Here is a 21,428-nt window from a genome sequence, read left to right on the forward strand (position 1 = left end):
TTCTTCGTAGTTTTGTGACCGAATCACGTACCTCCAAGTCCTAGTTAAGTTCTGCCTGTTGACTTAGATGGCATTTCAGTATTATCTGGAGCTCGCCCCCCACCTCCCGTGGAAGTTTTTTGTGGTTGGCTTGTGGTTCTCACAGTCTGGATTTCGCCGATGGCGGTCATCCCGTGTAGTGTCATCTCTCCCTGGTTTCCTGGGAAGGGGTAGTTGGATATAGAGGTTTGATCAGATTCGGGTTTGACTCGGCAAGGCTCCTTCACAGGGGTGTTGTGGTCCATCAGGAGACACCTAACGTGCAATGTCTTTCTTTTTCGATGTTGGCAGCCAACGACGCACGGACGACATGCGTTAATTCCAGACAAGTTACAAAACGGTGATGCTCCTGCTGAGTTACTGCAGCTGCGTGTATGAGCCGGACTTCTAGTAAGAGAAACCTGTCATCGTCATTTGGTTATCTAGGGCTCGGGTTCACATAGGACACCCGAGATAAATGCTTGATTCTTCTCTCTGCCAGGTTTCAAAATAATCAATCTTCTATCTTCCTCCAAAGGTGACCAGTTGAAGATTTTATTGTTGACTTACTTATTTTTTATTTTTGAGAGAGAGACAGAGCATGCAAATTGGGTAGGTACAGAGAGAGAGAGAGAGAGAGACAGAGAGACAGAGAATCCCAAGCAGGCTCTGCGCTGTCATTACAGAGCCCGATGTGGGGCTTGAACTCATAAACCATGAGATCATGACCTGAGCTGAAGTCAGATGCTTAACCGACTGAGCCACCCAGGCGTCCCATGAACTCAGATTTAAGCATATTAAATGCGTTTTAAAGATTTTATTTTTGGGGCGCCTGGGTGGCTCAGTCGGTTAAAGCGTCTGACTTCAGCTCAGGTCACGATCTCGCGGCCTGTGAGTTTGAGCCCCGCATCGGGCTCTGGGCTGATGGCTCAGAGCCTGGAGCCTCCTTCCGATTCTGTGTCTCCCCCTCTCTCTGCCCCTCCCCGTTCATGCTCTGTCTCTCTCTGTCTTAAAAATAAATAAACGTGGGGCGCCTGGGTGGCGCAGTCGGTTAAGCGTCCGACTTCAGCCAGGTCACGATCTCGCGGTCCGTGAGTTCGAGCCCCGCGTCGGGCTCTGGGCTGATGGCTCAGAGCCTGGAGCCTGTTTCCGATTCTGTGTCTCCCTCTCTCTCTGCCCCTCCCCCATTCATGCTCTGTCTCTCGCTGTCCCAAAAATAAATAAACGTTGAAAAAAAAAAAAAAAATTTAAAAAAAAATAAAAAAAAAATAAAATAAATAAATAAACGTAATAAATAAATAAATAAATAAATAAATAAATAAATAAATAAATGAAAATAAAGATTTTATTTTTAAGGAATCTCTACACCCAACATGGGGCTTGAACTCAGGTGCCCCAATAACAGTTTTTACGTGTCCTTTGCAATTGAAAGTCAGTTTGACTGGGGCGCCTGGTGGCTCAGTTGGTCGAGCGTCCGACTTCGGCTCAGGTCATGATCTCACGGTTCATGAGTTTGAGCCCCACGTCGGGCTCTGTGCTGACAGCTCGGAGCCTGGAGCCTGCTTCGGATTCTGTGTCTCCCTCTCTCTGCCCCTCCCCCACACACACACATTCTCTCTCTCTCTCTCTCTCTCTCTCTCTCTCTCTCTCTCAAAAATAAATATAAACATTAAAAGATTTTTTTTTAATTTTTTTTTTCAACATTTATTTATTTTTTGGGACAGAGAGAGACAGAGCATGAACGGGGGAGGGGCAGAGAGAGAGGGAGACGCAGAATCGGAAACAGGCTCCAGGCTCTGAGCCATCAGCCCAGAGCCCGACGCGGGGCTCGAACTCCCGGACCGTGAGATCGTGACCTGGCTGAAGTCGGACACTCAACCGACTGCGCCACCCAGGCGCCCCAAAAGATTTTTTTAAAAAGTCAGTTTGACTGGATATAAAGTCCTCGGCTCACATTTTCTTCCTTTGAATATCTTAAATATGTTATTCTCTTCTAGCATAAAACATTGTTGTCAGATGCATGATAATTTTACTTTCTTTCCAATATAAGTGACTCTGTTTTTGGCCGGAATGGAATTCTCTTTTAGTGTTAATTGTTGGGCATGGATTCTCATCCACACGGCTTGCTCTGTCAATATGTAGGTTCACAAGTTTTACTTCAGGAAAGGTTTTTAAGTTTTCAGTGTTCTGTTCCCTTGCTTTGTCCCCTCCGACTTTGCAGGGAGGAGAGGGGCTCTCATTACGTGTGTGTTGTTGGATCTTCTCATCAGCCTTTCAGTCCGTTTCTCTAGTCTTTTTTAGTCCTTCTTTTTTTTTCCGTTAAAAAAAATTATTTTTCTTTGCTGTTTGTCTTAAGTGATCATTTGTGGAGTTTACTTGTTCTGATGGTGCTTCTAGCTTAGTTTTTATTCTTTTTTTCTTTTTAATGTTTGTTTATTTTTGAGAGAGAAAGTATGTAGGCAAGTGGGGGAGGAGCAGAGAGAGAGAGGGAGAGGGAATCCCAAGCAGGTTCCATGCTGTCAGCATAGCTCGAACCCACGAGCCGTGGGATCATGACCTGAGCTGAAGTCAAGAATGGGACACTCAACCGACTGAGCCACCCAGGCACCCCTCTTCTTTTCTAATACAGGTATTTAAAGCTATAAATTTCTCTCTGAGCCCTTCAACATCCAAATTTTGGTGTGTTACTTTCATTTGGATGAAAATACTTTCTAATTTCCCTTGTAATTTCTTTCTGACACTCGGATCATTTAGAAATGTGCTTTTATTTCCGAATATTTATTGATTTCTCAAATTCCCTTCTGTTATTGTTTTATAACCTAACTGCATTGTGGGTGAAGGACACTTGCATAATTTATCCCTTTGAAGTGTAACCCGTGTTTTCTGACCACGTGGGTCATGTTGGGCAGGTGTGTCGAGGGCCGTGCTCCCCTGCTGGCTTTCCACGTGGCTGTTCTCGCTGACTTGCCTTCAAGTGTGCTGGTTCCTCTAGTGAATGTGTCCGTTGTCCTGCAGTTCAACATCCCGTAATTCCTGCTTAGTTCTCTTTTATGATTTTTCTCTGTATGTTGACGTTTATTTGATGAGATGTTACATGTTTTATACATCGTCTGTGTACATTGTTTCCTTTAATTCAGCTCACACATTTATAATGCCCAGTTTAAGGTCTTTGTCTAGCGGGGTGCCTAGGTGGCCCAGTCAGTTAAGCATTCGACTTTGGCTCAGGTCAGGATATCGCAGATCGTGAGTTTGAGCCCCATGTTGGAACCTGGAGCCTGCTTCAGATTCTGTGTCTCCCTCCCTCTCTGCCTCTCCTCCCCCCTCACATTCCGTCTCTCCATATCTCTCAGAAAAAGCATTTTAAAAAAGTCTTTGTCTAGTAAGTCTAACATCCAGGTCCTCTCAGGGACAGTTTCTTTTGACTGTTTTCCTCTGTGTATGGCCCATGCTTTCCTGCTTCTTTGCATGTTTTGTAATACTTTTGATTTTGTTGAAAACGACATCAGAGCCTCCTCCCTCTCGTGTTTGTTTTTGTGGCTGGAGGTTTGTTTTGTTTTAATCTATTTCTTCCATGGCTTTCCCGAACTAATTCTAGAAAGTCTGTGTTCTTTGTAGCGTTTGGCCACTGCTATCTCTGCTTGGTGAGCCTAGTGGTCGGTTGAGGGTTGGTCCGAGACTTCCTCCCCCCGACCCCCCACCCCTGGTCCGAGACCTCCTTAAACGCCTCGAGCCGGTGTGTCTGCCGTCCCTGCCGGGGGCTGTGTGTGTGTGTCTGTCCCGGAGCACTCTGTCGTCACCTTCACCCCCTACTTGCGGCCAGAGGGCAGGGGTTGGGGTGGCCGCTCACATCTTTCCTGGGCTCACGCACCGTTCTGCACATGCGTGTCCTCTGCATCCCTGGGAGTTGGCCGGAGTTTTTCAAAGCTCCCTGTAGACCTCTTGGTCCCCGGATCTTCCCTTTACACCTGTGACCAGGCGCTTGCTGGCCCCAGCTGGCCCTGCGGCCTTGGCAGCTGCTTTCAACAGACTCCCCGGGGAAGGGGTTTTTGTCACAAAGCGAGCTCTGAACCGGCTCACGTGACAGCCGTGCCCTGTGAATGGGGCTTTTCGAGGGACCCGTGACGGAGGTCAGGTAGCGGTCGAGCTGCCGAGTGGGACTCTGCAGGGCCGGTGCTTCCTTGGCTCCCGCGGGGAAGGAGGGTGGCAGTTCCGACGCCACAAGCCGCGTCCTGAGCCTCCGGTCACGCCCTGGAGCGCTGGCTGGTCTGACGCGCACGACGCGGATTCCAGAGGCCCTCGTCCTGACGCTCTGGAGCAGCGGCTGGCTTTCGGAGGCCCCTTCTCGACCCTTTGCTGCTTTTCTCCCCAAGCTGCTCCATTTAGTCCGTTCCCGGCAGTTTCACGCAGCTCTCTGCCCCGGAAGGAAGTTTTTGGCTGCTTGTTCCGCTCCAGCCTCTTAGGACCTCACCTCGGACCGCCGACACACGTCAGCTTTGTCGCGGGGCGGGAAACGCCGTCCTCCAGACGTCCGGTGAATACCTGCGGCTGCTTTGGGATTGCCATCGTGTCAGACCCCGGGCGGCTCCGTCCCGTGCAGGTCCGCTACCTCGTACACGTAGGCCTCGTACACGTTTTTGGTTTTTCTCTGTGCTTCTATTTTGGAGTGAAGGAAATTGCCTGTTGGTTTTGCCTCGTTGGTGACGTCCTCCTCGAGATCTTGGTTTTGCTGTTCTAGTTCTGTGCTGTGTTATCGACAGAAACAAGTGAACCTAATTGTGTTTCAGAGGAATCAAATAACTACGTTTAAGAGGGAAGACCGACCCAAGAACTCTTGGACCCAGTGCTGAACCCACAAGCCCAGACACAAACGTTTATAAATCACCGTCTCGACTTCAAATGCTTGTTTTTCCTCGGTGGTCCGCGTTAGTATTCTGAAACTACTTTCTGGATGTTGTAGGATTGAGCAAATGGGTAAATCTTTAAGGATAGCGGGAGCCAGAAAAAGAAGCCACAGATGCAGAAAGGGGGAGGCTAGAAGGATCTGTGGTGTTGGGTTGAGGTGGGAGCTATCAGGGTGAACTACAGTTTTTATTCACGATGCACATGCGCGTAGGTTTGCGGGTGTCTTGATGGCTTTAGTTAATTCCATTGATCAGTTTCGAGAAGCACGGGCCCCCAGGTGTGAGGGGCGTACCGAGCACCCACCACTGTTTTTATTATTCTTGTCGTCATCTCCGCGTCACTGAGCTTCCCTGTGGGGCTGCGTTATTCCTGCCTGAAGGAACCCCGTCCGCCTTTCCTTCGGTACAGGCACATTCGGCGTTTGCCTTGTCTGACGGGGTTTCTATTTTAGATCAGTTTCTGCAGGAATATTTTTGCTGAGTGTTGAATTCTGGTTTGGCCTTTTTTCAGAACTTTGAAGGTACCATTCCTTTGTCTCCTGGTTCACATTGCTTCTCTTGAAAAGTCGGCAGTCCGTCTAATTGGGTTTTTTTTTTTTTCCTTCTTAAAATAATTGTTATGGAAGTGAGAGATTAGGACGCGCCGTCACCCAGCTGCAGCAGCTGCTCGCTCGTGGCCATTCGTTTAGCTGTATCCCCCCCTCAGTTATTTTGAAGCAAAAACCAGAAACCCTGTTTTACCTGGACGTGTTTCAGTAAGTGTCTTGAAAAGATAGCATTCTTTCAAAAGTTGTATCTGCAATACCTTTATCACAGCTTTAAAACTAACAGTAATCTCTATATCACATATCTGGTATCCAAATTTCCCACATTGTCTAAAAAATATTTTTATATAGATTTGCTAGTTCAGGTCAGGATTCAAGTGGAATTTGTTTGTTAAGGAAACTGGGTTGTTTCCTGAAGAATTTCCTGTAATCTGGGTTTTGCTGATTTCATCACTCTGGTATTTTTGTTTTGTTTTTTAAACTTTTTAAGTTTATTTATTTATTTTGAGAGAGACAGAGACAGCACGAGTGGGGGAGGGTCAGAGAGAGAGGGAGACACAGGGAGAGAGGGAGCCGAAGCAGGCTCCAGGCTCTGAGCTGTCGGCACAGAGCCCAACGCGGGGCTCGAACCCACGAGCCGTGAGATCTTGACCTGAGCCGAAGTCGGATGCTTAACCAACTGAGTCACCCAGGCGCCCCACAAATTTAATTTCTTAAAGGCTATTCGGGTCATCTCTCTATTGAGTTTCGGTAATGTGTCTTTCCAGGAGTTTGTCGGTTTCCTAGAAGTTGCTGATTTTATGGTCATACAGTTGCTTGTGTATTCCCTTATCATCCTGACCATCTGCGAGGTCTAAGATGGTACCCCTTTTTCGTTCCTGGTGGTGGTGATGTCTGTCTTTGTCCGTGTAGAAGTTTGTCAATTTTATTGATTTTCCAAAGAACCAGTGTTTGGTTTCATTGATTTCATGTCTTTTCTCTATTGTTTTCTTCTCTCTCTGCTTCCTTTGGGGTTAAATTTGGTTTACTGTCCTTGTGATTTTTGTCTTTGACCCTTGGCTTAATATAGAAGAGTTATTGATTTGAACATATTTTGGATTTTTCTAGATATCATTCTGTTGTTGGTTTCTCGTTCAGTCCCCCTCTTATCGGAGACCTTTCACATTTACGGAGGTTTGCTTTATTGTCCTGGAACAGTTGATCTTGATGAATGTTCTGTGTGTACCTGTAAATAACATGTGTTCTGTTTTTGTTGGTTGGACATTCAATAAATGTCACTCGGGGCATGTGATATAGTGTCCGTAAAACTGCTGTTATCTTTACTGACTGCTCGTTGAGCTGTTGCATTAGACGTGTTGAAATCTCTGTAATTGTGACTCACTCTAGTCTCCCTTTAGTTCTGTCCGGCGTGCACGTCTGATGAGCTGGCCCTCTGCCACTTTACGTAGCATCCCTGTTGTCCCTGGCACGTCCCTCTCAGTCTCCATCGGAGGCTAATGTGGCCACTGCAGCTTTCTGTGGATCAGTATCAGTGTGGTATGCCTTTTCCATCTTTGGCTCCTAACCTGTTTGTGTCTTTACGTTTAGAGTGTGTTTCTTGTTGGGGCGCCTGGGTGGCTCAGTCGGTTAAGCCTCCGACTTCAGCCTAGGTCACGATCTCATGGTTCGAGCCCCGCATCAGGCTCTGTGCTGACAGCTCAGAGCCTGGAGCCTGCTTTGGATTCTGTGTCTCCCTCTCTCTCTCTGCCCCTCACCTGCTCGTGCTCTGTCTCTCTCTCTCAAAAGTATAAACATTAAAAAAGAAAAAAAGTGTGTTTCTTGTAGGCAGAGTTAGTCTTGCTTTTTATTCAATCTGGCAGCCCCTGCCTTTTAAATTTTTTTTTTTTCAACGTTTATTTATTTTTGGGACAGAGAGAGAGCATGAATGGGGGAGGGGCAGAGAGAGAGGGAGACACAGAATCGGAAACAGGCTCCAGGCTCCGAGCCATCAGCCCAGAGCCCGACGCGGGGCTCGAACTCACGGACCGCGAGATCGTGACCTGGCTGAAGTCGGACGCTTAACCGACTGCGCCACCCAGGCGCCCCAGCCCCTGCCTTTTAGAAAGCATCTTTTTATCTGTGTGTCTAGGGAGGCTCTCCGGTTTCTCCTTTACTCTTACTCTGAGGTCACAGAATACTTCACTTCTGGCCACCAGATGTGTGGGTGCTTTTCCCCGCAGTGACCAGTTCTCCAGCCCCCACGGGGTGTCCTACAGCTGAACTCCGTTCTGACACCGTCTGCCCGGAGTCAGCGTCCCATCCCCCAGGGAGCGGCTCAGTCCCACAAGACTGCCCCCCTCTTCAGACGCCATTCCCAACTGGCAGGTTCCGGGTTGCCCACAACTTCTGTCTGACTCGGCTCCAGATGACATTCCCGTGAGCCCCTTCTGGGGTTTGATAACCTGCTCGAGCAGCTCACAGAACTCAGGGGAACGCTTGCGCCATTCGTCCGTCGATCATCGATCACGTAGGGAAGGGTTAGACGAACAGCGGATCAGCGGATGGAGAGGTGCAGGGTGTGTGCGGGGAGGGTCCCACGCACAGGAGCTTCTGTCCTTGTGGACTTGGGGCGCGTCACCCTCCCGGCACACGGACGTGCTCACCAACCGACAAGTTCCCTGGAGCCCACACTTTGGGGATTTTTATGGAGGTTTTATCACATCGGCGTGATCAGTTATTAACTGGATCCCCCAGCCCGTCCCCCTGTCTGGAGAATGGGGAGCAGGGGTGAAAATCCCAGCTTCTAATCATGGCGTGGTCTTTCTGGTGACCAGTGCCCACCCGGGAGCCCACCCAGAGTCGCCTCATTAGAACAGAAGACACTCTGGAGCGCCTGGGTAGCTCGGTCGGTTAAGCCTCCGACTTCGGCCTAGGTCACAATCTCGCGATTCGTGAGTTTGAGCCCCGCGTCGGGCTTGGTGCCGACAGCTCAGAGCCTGGAGCCTGCTTTGGATCCTGTGTCTCCCTCTCTCTCTGCCCCTCCCCCACTCATGCTCTGCCTCTCAAAAATAAACAGACGTTTAAAAGAATTAAAAATAAATAGACATTTAAAAAAAAGAAAAAACACCCAGCCTAGTAAAAGCTCAGGCAAATACTTCACAAAGAAACAAACGGCAGAAAGCCACGTAAGAGACTCAGCATTGTCAGGCTTTGAGGAACATCACTTCGATTTCTGCGCATGTTAACACTTTTTCTTTATCTCTTTCTTACTATTATGTTTTAGTGCTAGCCCTCCTGGTGGGTACAAAGCGATCTCTCCCTGCGTGTTTGATTTGTACTTCCGTAACGATTAATGGTGTGGAGCATCTTTGTGTATCTTCCTTGGAGAAAGTCTAGTCCAGCCCTCTGCCCATTTTTGAATTGGGTCATTGTTGAGTTGTAGGAGTTGTTTGTTTCTCCTGGGTATTAAGTCCTTCTCAAATACCTGATTTGCAAGTATTTTCTCTCATTCTGCATTTTTTCACCCAATAATCTCATTTAATACACAAAGTTGTTTGATTTTTTTTTAAGTTTATTTTGTGAGAGAGAGCGTGAGCAGGGGAAGAGCAGAGAGAGAGAGAGAGAGAGAGAGAGAGAGAGAGAGAGAGAATCCCAAGCAGGCTCTGCTCAGCATGGAGCCTGATGTGGGGCTCGATCCCATGACTTCGAGATCACGACCTGAGGTGATACGAGAGTTGGATGCTCAACTGACTGAGCCACCCAGGTGCCCCTGATGCACAAATTTTAAATTTCTCAGTTTTTTTCTTTTTGTTTCATCCTGTTTTATTTTTTTTTAATTTTTTTTTTAACATTTATTTATTTTTGAGACAGAGACAGAGCATGAATGGGGGGAGGGTCAGAGAGAGAGGGAGACACAGAATCAGAAGCAGGCTCCAGGTTCCGAGCTGTCAGCACAGAGCCCGACGCGGGGCTTGAACTCACAGAGCACGAGATCACGACCTGAGCCGAAGTCGGACGTTTAACCGACTGAGCCACCCAGGCGCCCCCATCCTGTTTTATTTTTATCACTGTGTCTTCATAATTATTGATCTTTCGTTGTGTTTAAATTGCTGTTAACCCCATCTGGTATATTTTTCATTTCAAATACTGTATTTTCGTCTCCAGGAATTTCATTTATAGTTTCCCCTTATCACATTTATCATTTTGTTTACCTCAAATGATATATTCATAATACCTGTTTTAACGTTCTCCTAATTTTATCATCTATGTCATAGCTGGGTCTCTGTCTACTGATGGTTGTCTCCGGTTAGGGGTCACGTTCCGCTTTCTCGTGCATCTGGTAATTTTTGTTTGATGTCGGCCATTTTGAACACTCATCTCCTTTATTGGGCGCGGGACGTCATACATTCCTTTCGGTGCCGCTGAGGCTTGTTTTGGGGTACGACTACGTTAGCTGCAGTGTGCCCCTCTTTGGCTTGTTCGGGCGGCCTTTCTTCTCAGCCTCCTGCTGGGTTTCTTGCTGTTTCCTCTTGGGAGCCCAGGCGGTCCTTCCATCAGCTTTTCCCACTGATCCTCCAAGAACGGTTTCCTTAAATTGACGCAGATCCATCAGCCTAGGACGACAAGGGAACCCTGTACGGATCTCCCGGGCTCTGTGTGCAGGTTCCGGCCAGACTACGCAGGGGGAGCACCGGGGCCGCGTCGGGTCCCACTCCCTGCACGGTAGGCTGTGCTCAAGGCGGCGAGCTTGACCGTCGCTCTCTGCGTCCTGGATCGCCGTCCCGTGCTTCCAATTTCCCTCTCGTCCCACGTCTGGAAAACATCATTTTGGGTGTTTATCTGGTGCGCTAGTTGTCGAATGTGAGCGGGTAAGCCCCCCTCCTTCGTGGCCAGAAGCAGAACTCCCTGTAGGTCCTCCAGTTCCATTCTTCTTCAAAATACATATAACCTGTAAAGTGTGTGTTAATCGGCTGTTTGTGTTACATTTGTCATACACCACGTTCTTACAGTAAGGTGAGCTAGAGAAAGGAAAATGTTAAGAAAATCCTAAGGAAGAGAAAATACACTTACAGCGCTGTACTGTGGTTACTGGGAAGCAAATCTGTGTATAAGTAGTCCTCAAACCCATGTTGTTCAGGGTCACTGTGTTTTTCCGGTCAACTGTAGGCTATTTGTAGTTGTTTTGGGGGAGTCAGAAGTTACATGCAGATTTTTGACTGGGGCTCGGCCCCCCGCACCTGCCTGTGTTGTACAAGAGTAAATTATTATTTTATTTATTCCTGGTTCTTTATATTTCCATATAAATTGTCAGCTCTGCTTATCAGCTATGGCAAAAAAAGAAGAAATTGGGGGATTTTGATTGGAATTGTACTGAATTTATAGGTCAGTTCAGGAAACACTGATGTCTTACCAATGTTGGATTTTCCACATCATGAACTCCGTCTATTTAGTATTGTTTCAGCGTTCAGCCTACGGTCTTAGACACGTTTTCACGTTATCTGTACACATTTTATATTTTTGTATGTTAAATGTAGAATTTAAAAATTTTTTTCTTTCAATTATTCCTCTATACAAAAACAATTGCTTTGTATCTCATAATTTTCTAAATGACTTATTATTTTTAGTAGATTCCTTACGATTTTACCCACACAAACATGTTTAATATGAATGAAGACAGTTTTACATCTACATTTTTAGTTCGTACGTCTTTTGTTTCTTCTGTTTGACTCACCACCCCGGCTCCTGCTGCCAGTGTGGTGCCAACTGGACGCAAGGAGAACAAACACCCTTGTCCTGCGCTGATCTTGGGGGGATGGCGCTCCGCCTTTGTCAGTAGCATGCGTGATATTGGCCCTAGGCTGTTTTTGTATGTCCTTTATCAGGTTGATAAAGTTTTCTTTTGGTTTTCATTTGCTGAGAATTTTTATCATGAATGGGTGTGGAATTAAAAAAAGTTTTTTTTAACATTTATTCACCTTTGAGAGACAGAGAGTGAATAGGGGAGGGGCAGAGAGAGAGAGAGAGACACACACACACACACACACACACACACACACACACACAGAATCAGAAGCAGGCTCCAGGCTCCGAGCTGTCAGCACAGAGCCCAACGCGGGGCTTGAACCCACGAACCGTGAGACCATGACCTGAGCTGAAGTCAGACACTTAACCGACTGAGCCACCCAGGCGCCCTTGGGTGTTGAATTATATCCAGTGTTTTTTCTGCATCTACTGAAATGATGGTATGGGTTTTGTTCATTTTCCTTACTGTGGTGAATTGTATTGACTTATTTTCAAATGTTAAATGAACTTTGTAGTCCTGGATTAGCCCTGTTTAGTCCTGGTGTGTGACACGTTTTTACTACTGAATCTGATTTGTTAAAATTTTAAAAGGAATTTTCATTTACTTTTATGAGAGTTGTTGGTCTTTAATTTTAAAGTCTTTTTATTTAAGGGGGCGCCTGGGTGGCTTAGTCAGTTAAACATCCAGTTCTTGATCATCCACTTGGGTCATGATCTCGGGGTTCGTGGGTTCAAGCCCCACGTCAGGCTCTGCGCTGACAGCATGGAGCCTGCTTGGGATTCTCTCTCTCTCTCTCTCTCTCTCTCTCTCTCTCTCTCTGCCCCTCCCCTGCACTTATGCTTTCTCTCAAAAATAAACATTACAAAATATCTTTTTCATTATGGAAAATTTGAGCATACCCACAAGTAGAGAGAACCGTAAAGTGCCCCCAGTGACCGCCACCCTGTGCCTGCTCCGTGATCGTCCATACGCGGTCAGTCTCGTTCCATCTGTAGCTTCTGCCCGCCCCCACCCCAAACTGGATTATTCTGAGGCAAAACCCCAGCAGCGTATCGCTTCATCTGTCAATACTTGAACATAAAAGACCAAATACCATTTTCACTCTCCACATAAATACTTTCTTAATAGATTCAGAGGCTCACTTAGTGTTCAGGTTTCTCCAGTCGTCTTCATAATTTTTTAGATTTATGTTTTTTGGATTCCAGCTAGTCTCACCGCATGACGTCTCTCTCCCACCCTCTTTGTTCTTCGCTTTCATTAACGTGTCAGTTTGGATCAAGATTCAGATAATTGCTCCGCTCGGTCTGTGTGGTGTGTTTTATGCTTGCATGTATTTCCACATCTGTCCGTCGTTCTGGACACTGTCAGGAGCCCATCAGATGCCACCTCTCCGTCCCCACCTGCTTCTCAACCGTGTGACTAGCCGGCACGCCGTGTCTCCCGTCTGCTCCCGTGGCAGCGCTGCCTTCTTGGGAACTTCTTTGGATCCGTCTTCAGTTGATTATTTTTTCCTTCAGCTGCTTTTAATCACCCGTTTCCCTTTATTTTGATTCTATAGTTACGCATTTATAATTTCTTTCTATTGAGATGTCATTCACACACCCCAGGGTAAACCTTTCTGCGGTATATTGGTAAGGTTGCAACTGATCCCAGAATTTGTAATCGCCCCGGAGGAAGCCCCCAGCCCATCAGCAGTATTGCCGTTGTGCTCCCGCACCCCCTGGCCTCCTCTCCCCTCCTCTGTCTCTCTCTGAACATTTCGTATGAATTCGGGCACACGGTGTGCCGTCTTCTACGTCTGGTTCCTGTAGCTCGATGACCTCGAGGTCCGTCGAGGTTCGTCTGTGTCGTGGTGAGCACGGTCTTGCCATTAGAGGAATACGTCACGTTTTTCATCTACTCATGGGTGTGGGGGGGGGGGTCGTGTCCGCTTTTTGTCTGATGCCGTCCACGTACAGGTTTTTGAGTGAACACACATCTTCACTTCTCGGTATTTACACAGAAGCGGGATTGCTGGGTCACGGGCGACTTTACGTTTGAGACGCTGCCGGAGTGGTTTTCGAAGAGGCCACACCGCCTTCATCCCCACCGGTGGTGGATGAGTGTTTTTCCACATCTGTGTCCGTGCTTGTCACTGGCTGTCTTTTTGATTTCAGCCGTCCTGGTGGGTGTCTCATTGATGTTTTGATTTTATATATACTCGTAATTCTAATTCTTAAAAAGTCTCCTCCAAATCTGGGTTTTCGTTTTTATAGCATCATACTTTTTGCTCATTTTTCTTCGTTCTCTGTGTTTTCTGTGTAATTATACGTGTGAACCGTGTAATTACATACGGTGTCCTGGAAATGCACTTTGTGTAGTTCTCTTGCACTCTTTGCCGACTCCCACCCCCGGTGGCCTGCTCCTGTGTGCTTACTGATACTGATTCACAGGCTTATTTTTTATTCTGACCATTTGGCCGAACTTTGTGGAGTTCGTTCTTTGGGATGCTTTCTGAAAAACCTGTGTTTGCTTCTGGTGAGAATAGCCGTTTTGAAAAGCGTGCACAGTGCCTCAGGGCGACCGTCACCCTGCTCTGCCCGGCAGGCTCACGTGAGCAGGTCTTGCGGCATCACCTTCGACCGTGCTTCCCTCTCAGAAGCGCGCTGGTCCGGAACGCCTTCTGGGCCGGCGTCGCCGCTGTGGCTCCTGCACTCGGCGATGGCTCGCCTGCTCGGTGTGGCCGCCGGTGGGCACTGCCCGTGGACAGCCTCGGTCTGCACGGCAGGGCCCGGCTCAGCCCCCGCTCAGGCGTCCGTGTCTGTGTGCCCGGCCACACGTTGACGGGTGAGGTGGAGGGGCCGGGCAGCTGGCCGAGGCAGGGGCACGGGCAGGGGTACGGACCGGGTGGCTCTCGGCACTCACATCCCACCAGCACCACCGCCCGTGGCCAGAGGCCCCGGCAGGAGGGCCGTCCGCCCCTGCGGGGAGTGGCTGGCTGGCGCTGGCTCCGGCAGACCCGAGATGGCCAGCTGGCCCTGGCCGGGCCTGAGCTGGAGCCCCAGGGCCCGGGCTGTCCTGCAGCTGCTGTGACGAGGACGAAGTGTTCCTCACCATGTGTTGGGACGCAGGCCCCGCCGGCTGGCACCTCATCAGATGGTCAGCCCTGGGCACCCGGTGCCCTTTGGCGGCCTCATCCAGGCCGTGCTGGCCCCGGGTGGGCCGGGTGGGCCCGTGGTGGCCGAGGACGCTGTGTCTGCACAGACGCTGGAGGCCACGGAGTAAGTCTGGGGCCAGACAGTAACCGCGTCCCCTCCCCGGGCCGCTTGGATGCCGAGGCAGCACCTGGGCCAGACCCCAGCCCAGCAGGCCCGGGCAGCCAGCAAGTGACCCCACGCGGCTGGCGCGCGAGCGCTGCTCTGGGCTTGGCACGGCCTCCCAGCCAGGCAGGGCCCCAGCGCCCCGGGCGGCTCGGGTTTGGCCGAGTGTCGCTGAGGGGGCCTGTCCTCCCTGACCCGGGGCCTCCGTGGCCACCCCGTGTGACACACACCCCTCTCTTCCCGCAGGTCGTTCGCTTCGCGCTTCCTTGATTTCTCCTTGTTGGTTTTTATCTGGGGGCTGGCTGAGCCAAAGCGTCAGAAATCTGCCTTTTGTCTTCCCGTGGGCCATTCTGGTTTTGATTTATGTATAGTTTTAAGTTTTTGTGCAGGTTGTATTTATAATAAACCCCTGGTTGTTGTAGCAAAAAAAGTAAGCTTCTTGTACTTTGCCGGGGTCCACTCTTCAATGGTAAGCGCGCTGGTGCTGGTATTTGTGCCCCTTCCTGTACTTTCCCATTAGCTGCTCCCTCCCCCACGTGAGCCCCACGTGAGCCCCACGTGTCCACTTTGTCCCTGTGTGCTGACCCCACCTCCTGTGCCCACCCATCCTGCCCACGCGCCTGCCTTCGCGGTTGCAGACCGGCTCCTGACGTCTGCGCAGCGTTCGGGTTCCCAGGGGCCGATCCCACCCCCCGCCTGGTGCCCGGCGCCCAGCCCGGTGCCCGTGAGGCACCGCGGCTCTCGGGGTGGACGCTGCTCGGCCCTCGTGGACTTGGCTCCCCTCTTAGATGCTGGGAGTCCCCGCTCTCTCTGTTCTGTTCGGTGTTGAGTCTGTGACCTGATGACCTGACAGGTTAGCAGGGTCCAGTCCCTGCTCTGCGTATTGGCTCTTACGGCAGGGCAGGAAGAGGGAGGGTCTCCGGCGGCTCCTCGTACCGGGGACCCAGCGGCCTTTTATGCCATCTTAGCGTGTTTTCAGTCCTGCAACCCTTTATGAATAGGCACTTGGAATTTAAATTCATGTCTTTATCTTGTGCTTATTTTGCAGTTTTAGGGTATTTTCCTCGTATAAGTGGATTGTAAAACGTCAAGGAACAAGTTTTTTAATGTTAATTCACCATCATAGCATCTTTTCTTTGCGCGTTGCTGATCTGTTCACAACAACAGTATAGATTTGAAATGTATGATTCAGGTCAGAGCTAACCTTCATTTCGTCTTCTTTGATAGATCATGCACAAGGGTCGTCGTGCTGTCAGGATGACGGCGCTCCGGTCTCCGAGACAGGACGCGGGTCTGCGCTGCGTCAGCTGGTGTCTGTGCCGAGCGGCGGGCCGTGCTGGGGCCCCTGGCAGGCGGTGCTCCGCGCCCTGAGATGACACGGCACGCTCACCGGTCACAGGCCCCCTTCTCCAGTCAGACTGACGATCGGCCACACTCATGCGCGTCCGGGAAGACGGCATCGTCTTGAAAAAGCTGAAGGCGACGTACGTCTGGGGGTGCGGATGAGCCTTTGGCTCCGGTTTGCGCCCACCTGAGGTAACGCGACGAGGCAGCCAGAGTAGTTATGGTCAGTCATGGAGAATAACCAGGAGCCTCGTCCCAAAGGGGATGGCCGGTTTGTTTCTGCTAAAAGAAATTTTAAAATAGAAGGGGAAGATGTTCGACTCCCGAATCACGGTCTGGAAGGAGTGGAGTTTAAAAGCGAGCAGGACAGGAAGCGGGCCGACGGCGGCGGGGAGCGGGCGGAGGCCGGGGAGGCGGGCGGGGGCCGCGAGCCCCCCGGCCAGCGCCTCCCCGCCGACCAGGAGGAGGAGTACGGGTCCCTGTTCTCCCAGTACAGCGGCACGCTGTACGACGTGGCCATGGAGGCCGTGACGCAGAGCCTGCTCTCCGGCCGGGGCGCGAGCTCCCGGAAGAAGTCTCCGGCCTGGAAGCATTTCTTCATCTCCCCCCGGGACAGCACGAAGGCCATCTGCACGTACTGCATGAAGGAGTTCAGCCGCGGGAAGAACGAGAAGGACTTGAGCACCAGCTGCCTCATGAGGCACGTGAGGAGGGCGCACCCCACGGTGCTCGTCCCGGAGAACGGCGGCGTGCCGGCCCCGCCCTCCCTCTCGCCGCCTCCGCTGCGGCTGCCGCCGGCGCCCGCCGACACCGGGGACCCGGGCGCCGTGCTCTCGCCCGCCAAGCTCGCCCCCAGACTGGCGCCCCAGGTCCCTTCCCGCGACGACGTGGCGGAGGAGTCCGCCGTCTCCCCCGAGGAAGCGCCCTCCGACGCGCCCGCCTCCGAGAAGGTGGGCAGGGAGGAGGCCCCGGGGGGGCCGCCGCCCCTCCCCACCCTCCACTGCGAGGAGACCTCGGACAACGGCCCGGAGAGAAACCCCCCGCTCCCGAAGAGCGCGTCCGGGTCCCGGCGGCGGTCTGCCGTGTGGAAGCACTTCTACCTGTCGCCGCTGGACAACTCCAAGGCCGTGTGCATCCACTGCATGAACGAGTTCAGCAGAGGGAAGAACGGGAAGGACCTGGGCACCAGCTGCCTCATCAGGCACATGTGGCGGGCGCACCGCTCCATCGTGCTGCAGGAGAACGGGGGCGGCCCGGGCATCCCGCCCCCGTACGCCGCGCCCCCCACCCTGCTGCCCGCCCTGCCGCCCCCAGAGGGGGGCCCGGGCTCCGTGTCGTCCTCGCCCGGGACGCTGGCCCAGGAGTCCCCCTCCGCGTCCCCCGACCGGCCGGCCGAGGACTTGCAGGGGCGTCTGAACCCCGGGGACGCGCTCCCGGAGGACGCGTCGGCCCTGTCCTCTGACGACGTGGGCGAGGCCTTGCTGGCGTCCTCCCCCGAGAAGCCGCGGGGAGACGGGCTGAGCCCCGGCCTGTTGGAGTCCGGCGCCGTGTTCCAGCAGAACAAGAAGGTCATGAAGAGGCTGAAGTCGGAGGTTTGGCATCACTTCTCGCTGGCGCCCACGGACAGCCTCAAGGCGGTGTGCCGACACTGCACCTGTGTCATCAGCCGGGGCAAGAGGGGCGACGTGGGCACCAGCTGTCTGATGAGGCACCTCTACCGACGCCACCCCGAGGTCGTGGGGAGCCAGAAGGGCCTGCTGGGTGCGGGTTTGGCAGATTCTCCGTACGCGACCTTGGCCTCCGCGGAGGGTTCCTCCTCCAAGTTGACGGACCTGCCAGCGACGGTTACCAAACACAATCAAGTTATGTTTCCCATTCACAGCAAAAAGACCTCCAAGCTATGGAATCACTTCTCCGTCTGCTCCGCAGACCCCACGAAAGTCGTGTGCTTGCACTGCGGCCGCACGATAAGCAGGGGGAAGAAGCCCACCAACCTGGGCACCAGCTGCCTCCTGCGGCACCTGCAGAGGTTCCACGGCAGCGCGCTGAAGGCGGACGCGCCCAGGGCCGCGCGGCCCTCCTCACCCGGCCTCCGCGGGCCCCTGGGCGCAGAGCTGTCGGGAGCTTCTTCCTTGGAGGACACCGCCGAGAAGTTCTATGATTCCCACCCAGTTGCCAAAAAAATCACAAGTCTCATAGCCGAAATGATTGCACTTGACCTCCAGCCATATTCTTTTGTAGACAATGTTGGCTTTAACAGGCTGCTCGAATACTTGAAACCTCAGTACTCCCTGCCCTCGCCCTCCTACTTCTCCAGGACCGCCATCCCAGGCATGTACGATAATGTGAAGCAGATAGTTATGTCCCACCTGAAGGAGGCGGAGAGCGGCGTGGTCCACTTCACGTCTGGAATATGGATGAGTAACCAGACCCGCGAGTACCTGACGCTCACCGCGCACTGGGTCACCTTCGCGTCGTCGGCCCGGCCGTACCGTGAGGACCGCCACTGCTCGGCCCTGCTGGACGTGTCGCAGGTCGACTGTGACTACGGCGGCAACGGCATCAGGAAGCAGCTCGAGTGCTGGTGGGAGGCCTGGGTGACGTCCCCCGGCCTTCAGGTCGGGATCACGGTCACCGACAACCCGAGCATAGGGAAGACGCTGAGCGAAGGGGAGCGAGCGAGCGTGCAGTGCTTCAGCCACACGGTCGACCTCGTGGTCGGCGAGGCCATCAAGAGCCAGCGGATGGTCCAGAATCTGCTTAGCATCGCGCGGAAGATATGTGAGCGGGTCCATCGGTCGCCCAAAGCGAAGGAGAAGCTGGCGGAGCTGCAGAAGGAGTACGCGCTGCCCCAGCGCCACCTCATTCAGGACGTCCCGTCCAGGTGGAACACGTCCTTCCACATGCTCGAGCGGCTCATCGAGCAGAAGCGGGCGATCAACGAGATGTCCGTCGAGTGCAACTTCAGAGAGCTGATCAGCTGCGACCAGTGGGAGGTCATGCAGTCCGTGTGCCACGCGCTGAAGCCCTTCGACGCCGCGAGCCGGGAGATGAGCGCGCACGCGTCCACGCTCGGCCAGGTCATCCCCATGATCCACATCCTCAACAGGAAGATCGAGATGCTCTTCGAGGAGACCATGGGCATCGACACCATGCTCAAGTCTCTGAAGGAAGCCATGGTGAGCCGGCTGGCCGCCACGCTCCACGACCCCAGGTACGTCTTTGCCACGCTGCTGGACCCCCGCTACAAGGCCTCCCTGTTCTCGGAAGAGGAGGCCACGCAGTACAAGCAGGATCTAATCAGGGAACTGGAGGAGCTCAACTCTACCTCAGAGGATGCGCCCGTCTCCAACGGGTGCCACCCAGGCTCCCCCTCCAGAGACTCGGTTGGGGAGGAAGACCTGTGGTCGCTCGTGGCCAAGATGACCAGGAAGGGCCCCAAGGAGAAGACGAAGGTGCCCGAGGACATGGTGCTTGCGTATCTGGAGGAGGAGGTGCTCGAACACAGCTGTGACCCCCTCACCTACTGGAGCCTGAAGAGGTCGGCCTGGCCAGGCCTCTCCGCTCTGGCCGTCAGGTTTCTGGGCTGTCCCCCGAGCATCGTCCCTTCCGAAAGGCTGTTCGGCACACCCACCGAGAACGGAGGCTTTGGCCAGTCCAGGCTCACGATGGAACACTTCGAAAAACTCATCTTTTTGAAAGTGAATCTTCCCTTAATATACTTTCAGTATTGAAACTCACCGCGGAGCCACCGAACGGAAAATACTGTTGGTTATTAGGCACCAGCTGTTTGTCCCCGGGTGGTGGCGCGCTCGGGGGGTGGGGGTGGGGGCGCGTGGGACGCCGCGGCCGGCACCCTGAGGTGGCACGAGCCTCACCGTCCAGCTTCACTGTAATGTCTCCGTGTGCCTTACTCCCAGCACCGCAGGCCGGGTGTCACCGCGGGCTCTCGGCCCGCTACAGAGAGCCTGTCTTGCCGATCATGAAATACGATGACTAGGGTTTCATTCATAACTGTAAAGTTTTTTAAAAGTTGGGGGTTAGTAATTTGTTTTACTAGACGGACAGAGAAATGTAAACGATTTATCCTGTAGGCTTTTTATTCAATTATGTAAAAACCACAAATTACTGTATTTTAGCTAAAAAATTGCTTTAATTCAACAAAACAGCTTTTGTGGCTGTTTAATGAAATCTGTAAATAGGAGGTGGTTCAAGCCATCCTGGCTGAGCAGTTTTTAACTGCAGGCTCTATAAAGTATGTCGAGGAGTACAGAGAATATTCTGGAACATACCTGTTTACTGCAACAGAGGTGTGGCATTTGAAGACAAAATTAGTTTAGATGTGTCCCGCGATGTTGGTTGTGTAGTGATGTGGTAAAGAGAGGGTTCCGGTTCATGCTTTTCATTCAGGTTTTACACTCGGCTCGCTCAGAGATCCCCGACCGCTGACACGAGCCCCCCGCCTGCCGCGGGCCACGCGCAGTGGCCAGTTTCACGGCGGTCCTGTCGGGGACGCCCCGAGCCTCGGACCTGGTGTCGCGACACCACGAAGCTATCCTTTGAAATTTGTGCACTGACCCGCTGACCCCCACTTTGATCAATTATGTATAAATATTCTTTTTAGAAGAGATGGCTTATTAACAGGGAGAAGATTGTTATATCGGCAGTTGTAAGAATAGCCTTAGGTGTTTAGATTTTTTTTTATATATGATAGGGAAGAGTCAGCCATCACGGGGGCGTTTCAGAATCCCAAGGACATCAAATGAAGCGTCAGTTGTCAGATTGTTTGAACAATGATACGTCTTCAGAGTTTTTGCTGCAACGTCCAGAAAAGGGTTTCATTTTCCTATGTCAAACCAATTAAATGTCTGGATGAAGAAGTCACTTGTTTGCCTGTGACCCTTTTAGAAAAATTGTTTTGTTAAAAACCTGTACCCTGTATTAATCTGGATTTGCATTGACTATGTTTTAGTGTATTTATAAACGGCGAACCAGTTTCTGAAATTAAACTTTTTATTGCAATTTTCTGCTGGAGGACACGGCTTTTTATTCTTAGGGTGACAGAAGGGTCCTGCTCTTGTGGGGAACCACACTCGTGCAGCTTTGACATTGGTTCCATCCTGGCCCAGCGGCGGGGGCCGGCGGGGGTGGGGGCGGTGGAGACACAGTTCTCCGGTGGCGTTTCTGATAACGGGAGCCACCTGGCGAGACCTCCGGGTCTCGTGTCCACAGCGAGCCCCGTTAAGAATTTGGCGCGCGGGAGAAGAACTGGCGGGCAGCGCGCGGTTCGCCTCCGCTGTGTAGCCTGAGCACGCGTGCACGCCCGTCCCACGATGTCTCTGCCGTGTGGCGGTGCCACACGTCTCTGATGGCAGCTTCTGTGCCAATGTCCAAGGAGCGCCAACCAAGGACACAGCAGGGGACCGCGCTGCCATGGTTCCGCAAGAACTCCCACGGGTGTTGAGAGCGATTGCCGTATGGAAGGCTTTCACCAGCTTCCCCACCCGGGGTCTAACCAAGCTCCACCAAGTGAGTCCCG

General features: G+C 52.0%; 1 protein-coding gene across 2 annotated transcripts in view; it reads left to right on the plus strand.

Moving 5' to 3' along the window:
- ZBED4 (zinc finger BED-type containing 4) overlaps positions 1-20,916 on the plus strand; it is a 29,527-nt gene extending 8,611 nt beyond the window's left edge. The window contains exons 2-3 of one of the 2 annotated variants that reach the window (XM_032594059.1): positions 331-429; positions 15,773-20,916. In XM_032594059.1, coding sequence (XP_032449950.1) covers positions 16,120-19,623 — 3,504 coding nt within the window. In that variant the 5' untranslated portion in view covers positions 331-429; positions 15,773-16,119 and the 3' untranslated portion in view covers positions 19,624-20,916. The remainder of the gene's footprint in view (positions 1-330; positions 430-15,772) is intronic. The other variant, XM_030320961.1, reaches the window with a different exon arrangement.
- Positions 20,917-21,428: the final 512 nt, after the last annotated feature.

The sequence above is a fragment of the Lynx canadensis genome, chromosome B4 (assembly GCF_007474595.2).
Source record: "Lynx canadensis isolate LIC74 chromosome B4, mLynCan4.pri.v2, whole genome shotgun sequence".
NCBI lineage: Eukaryota > Metazoa > Chordata > Mammalia > Carnivora > Felidae > Lynx > Lynx canadensis.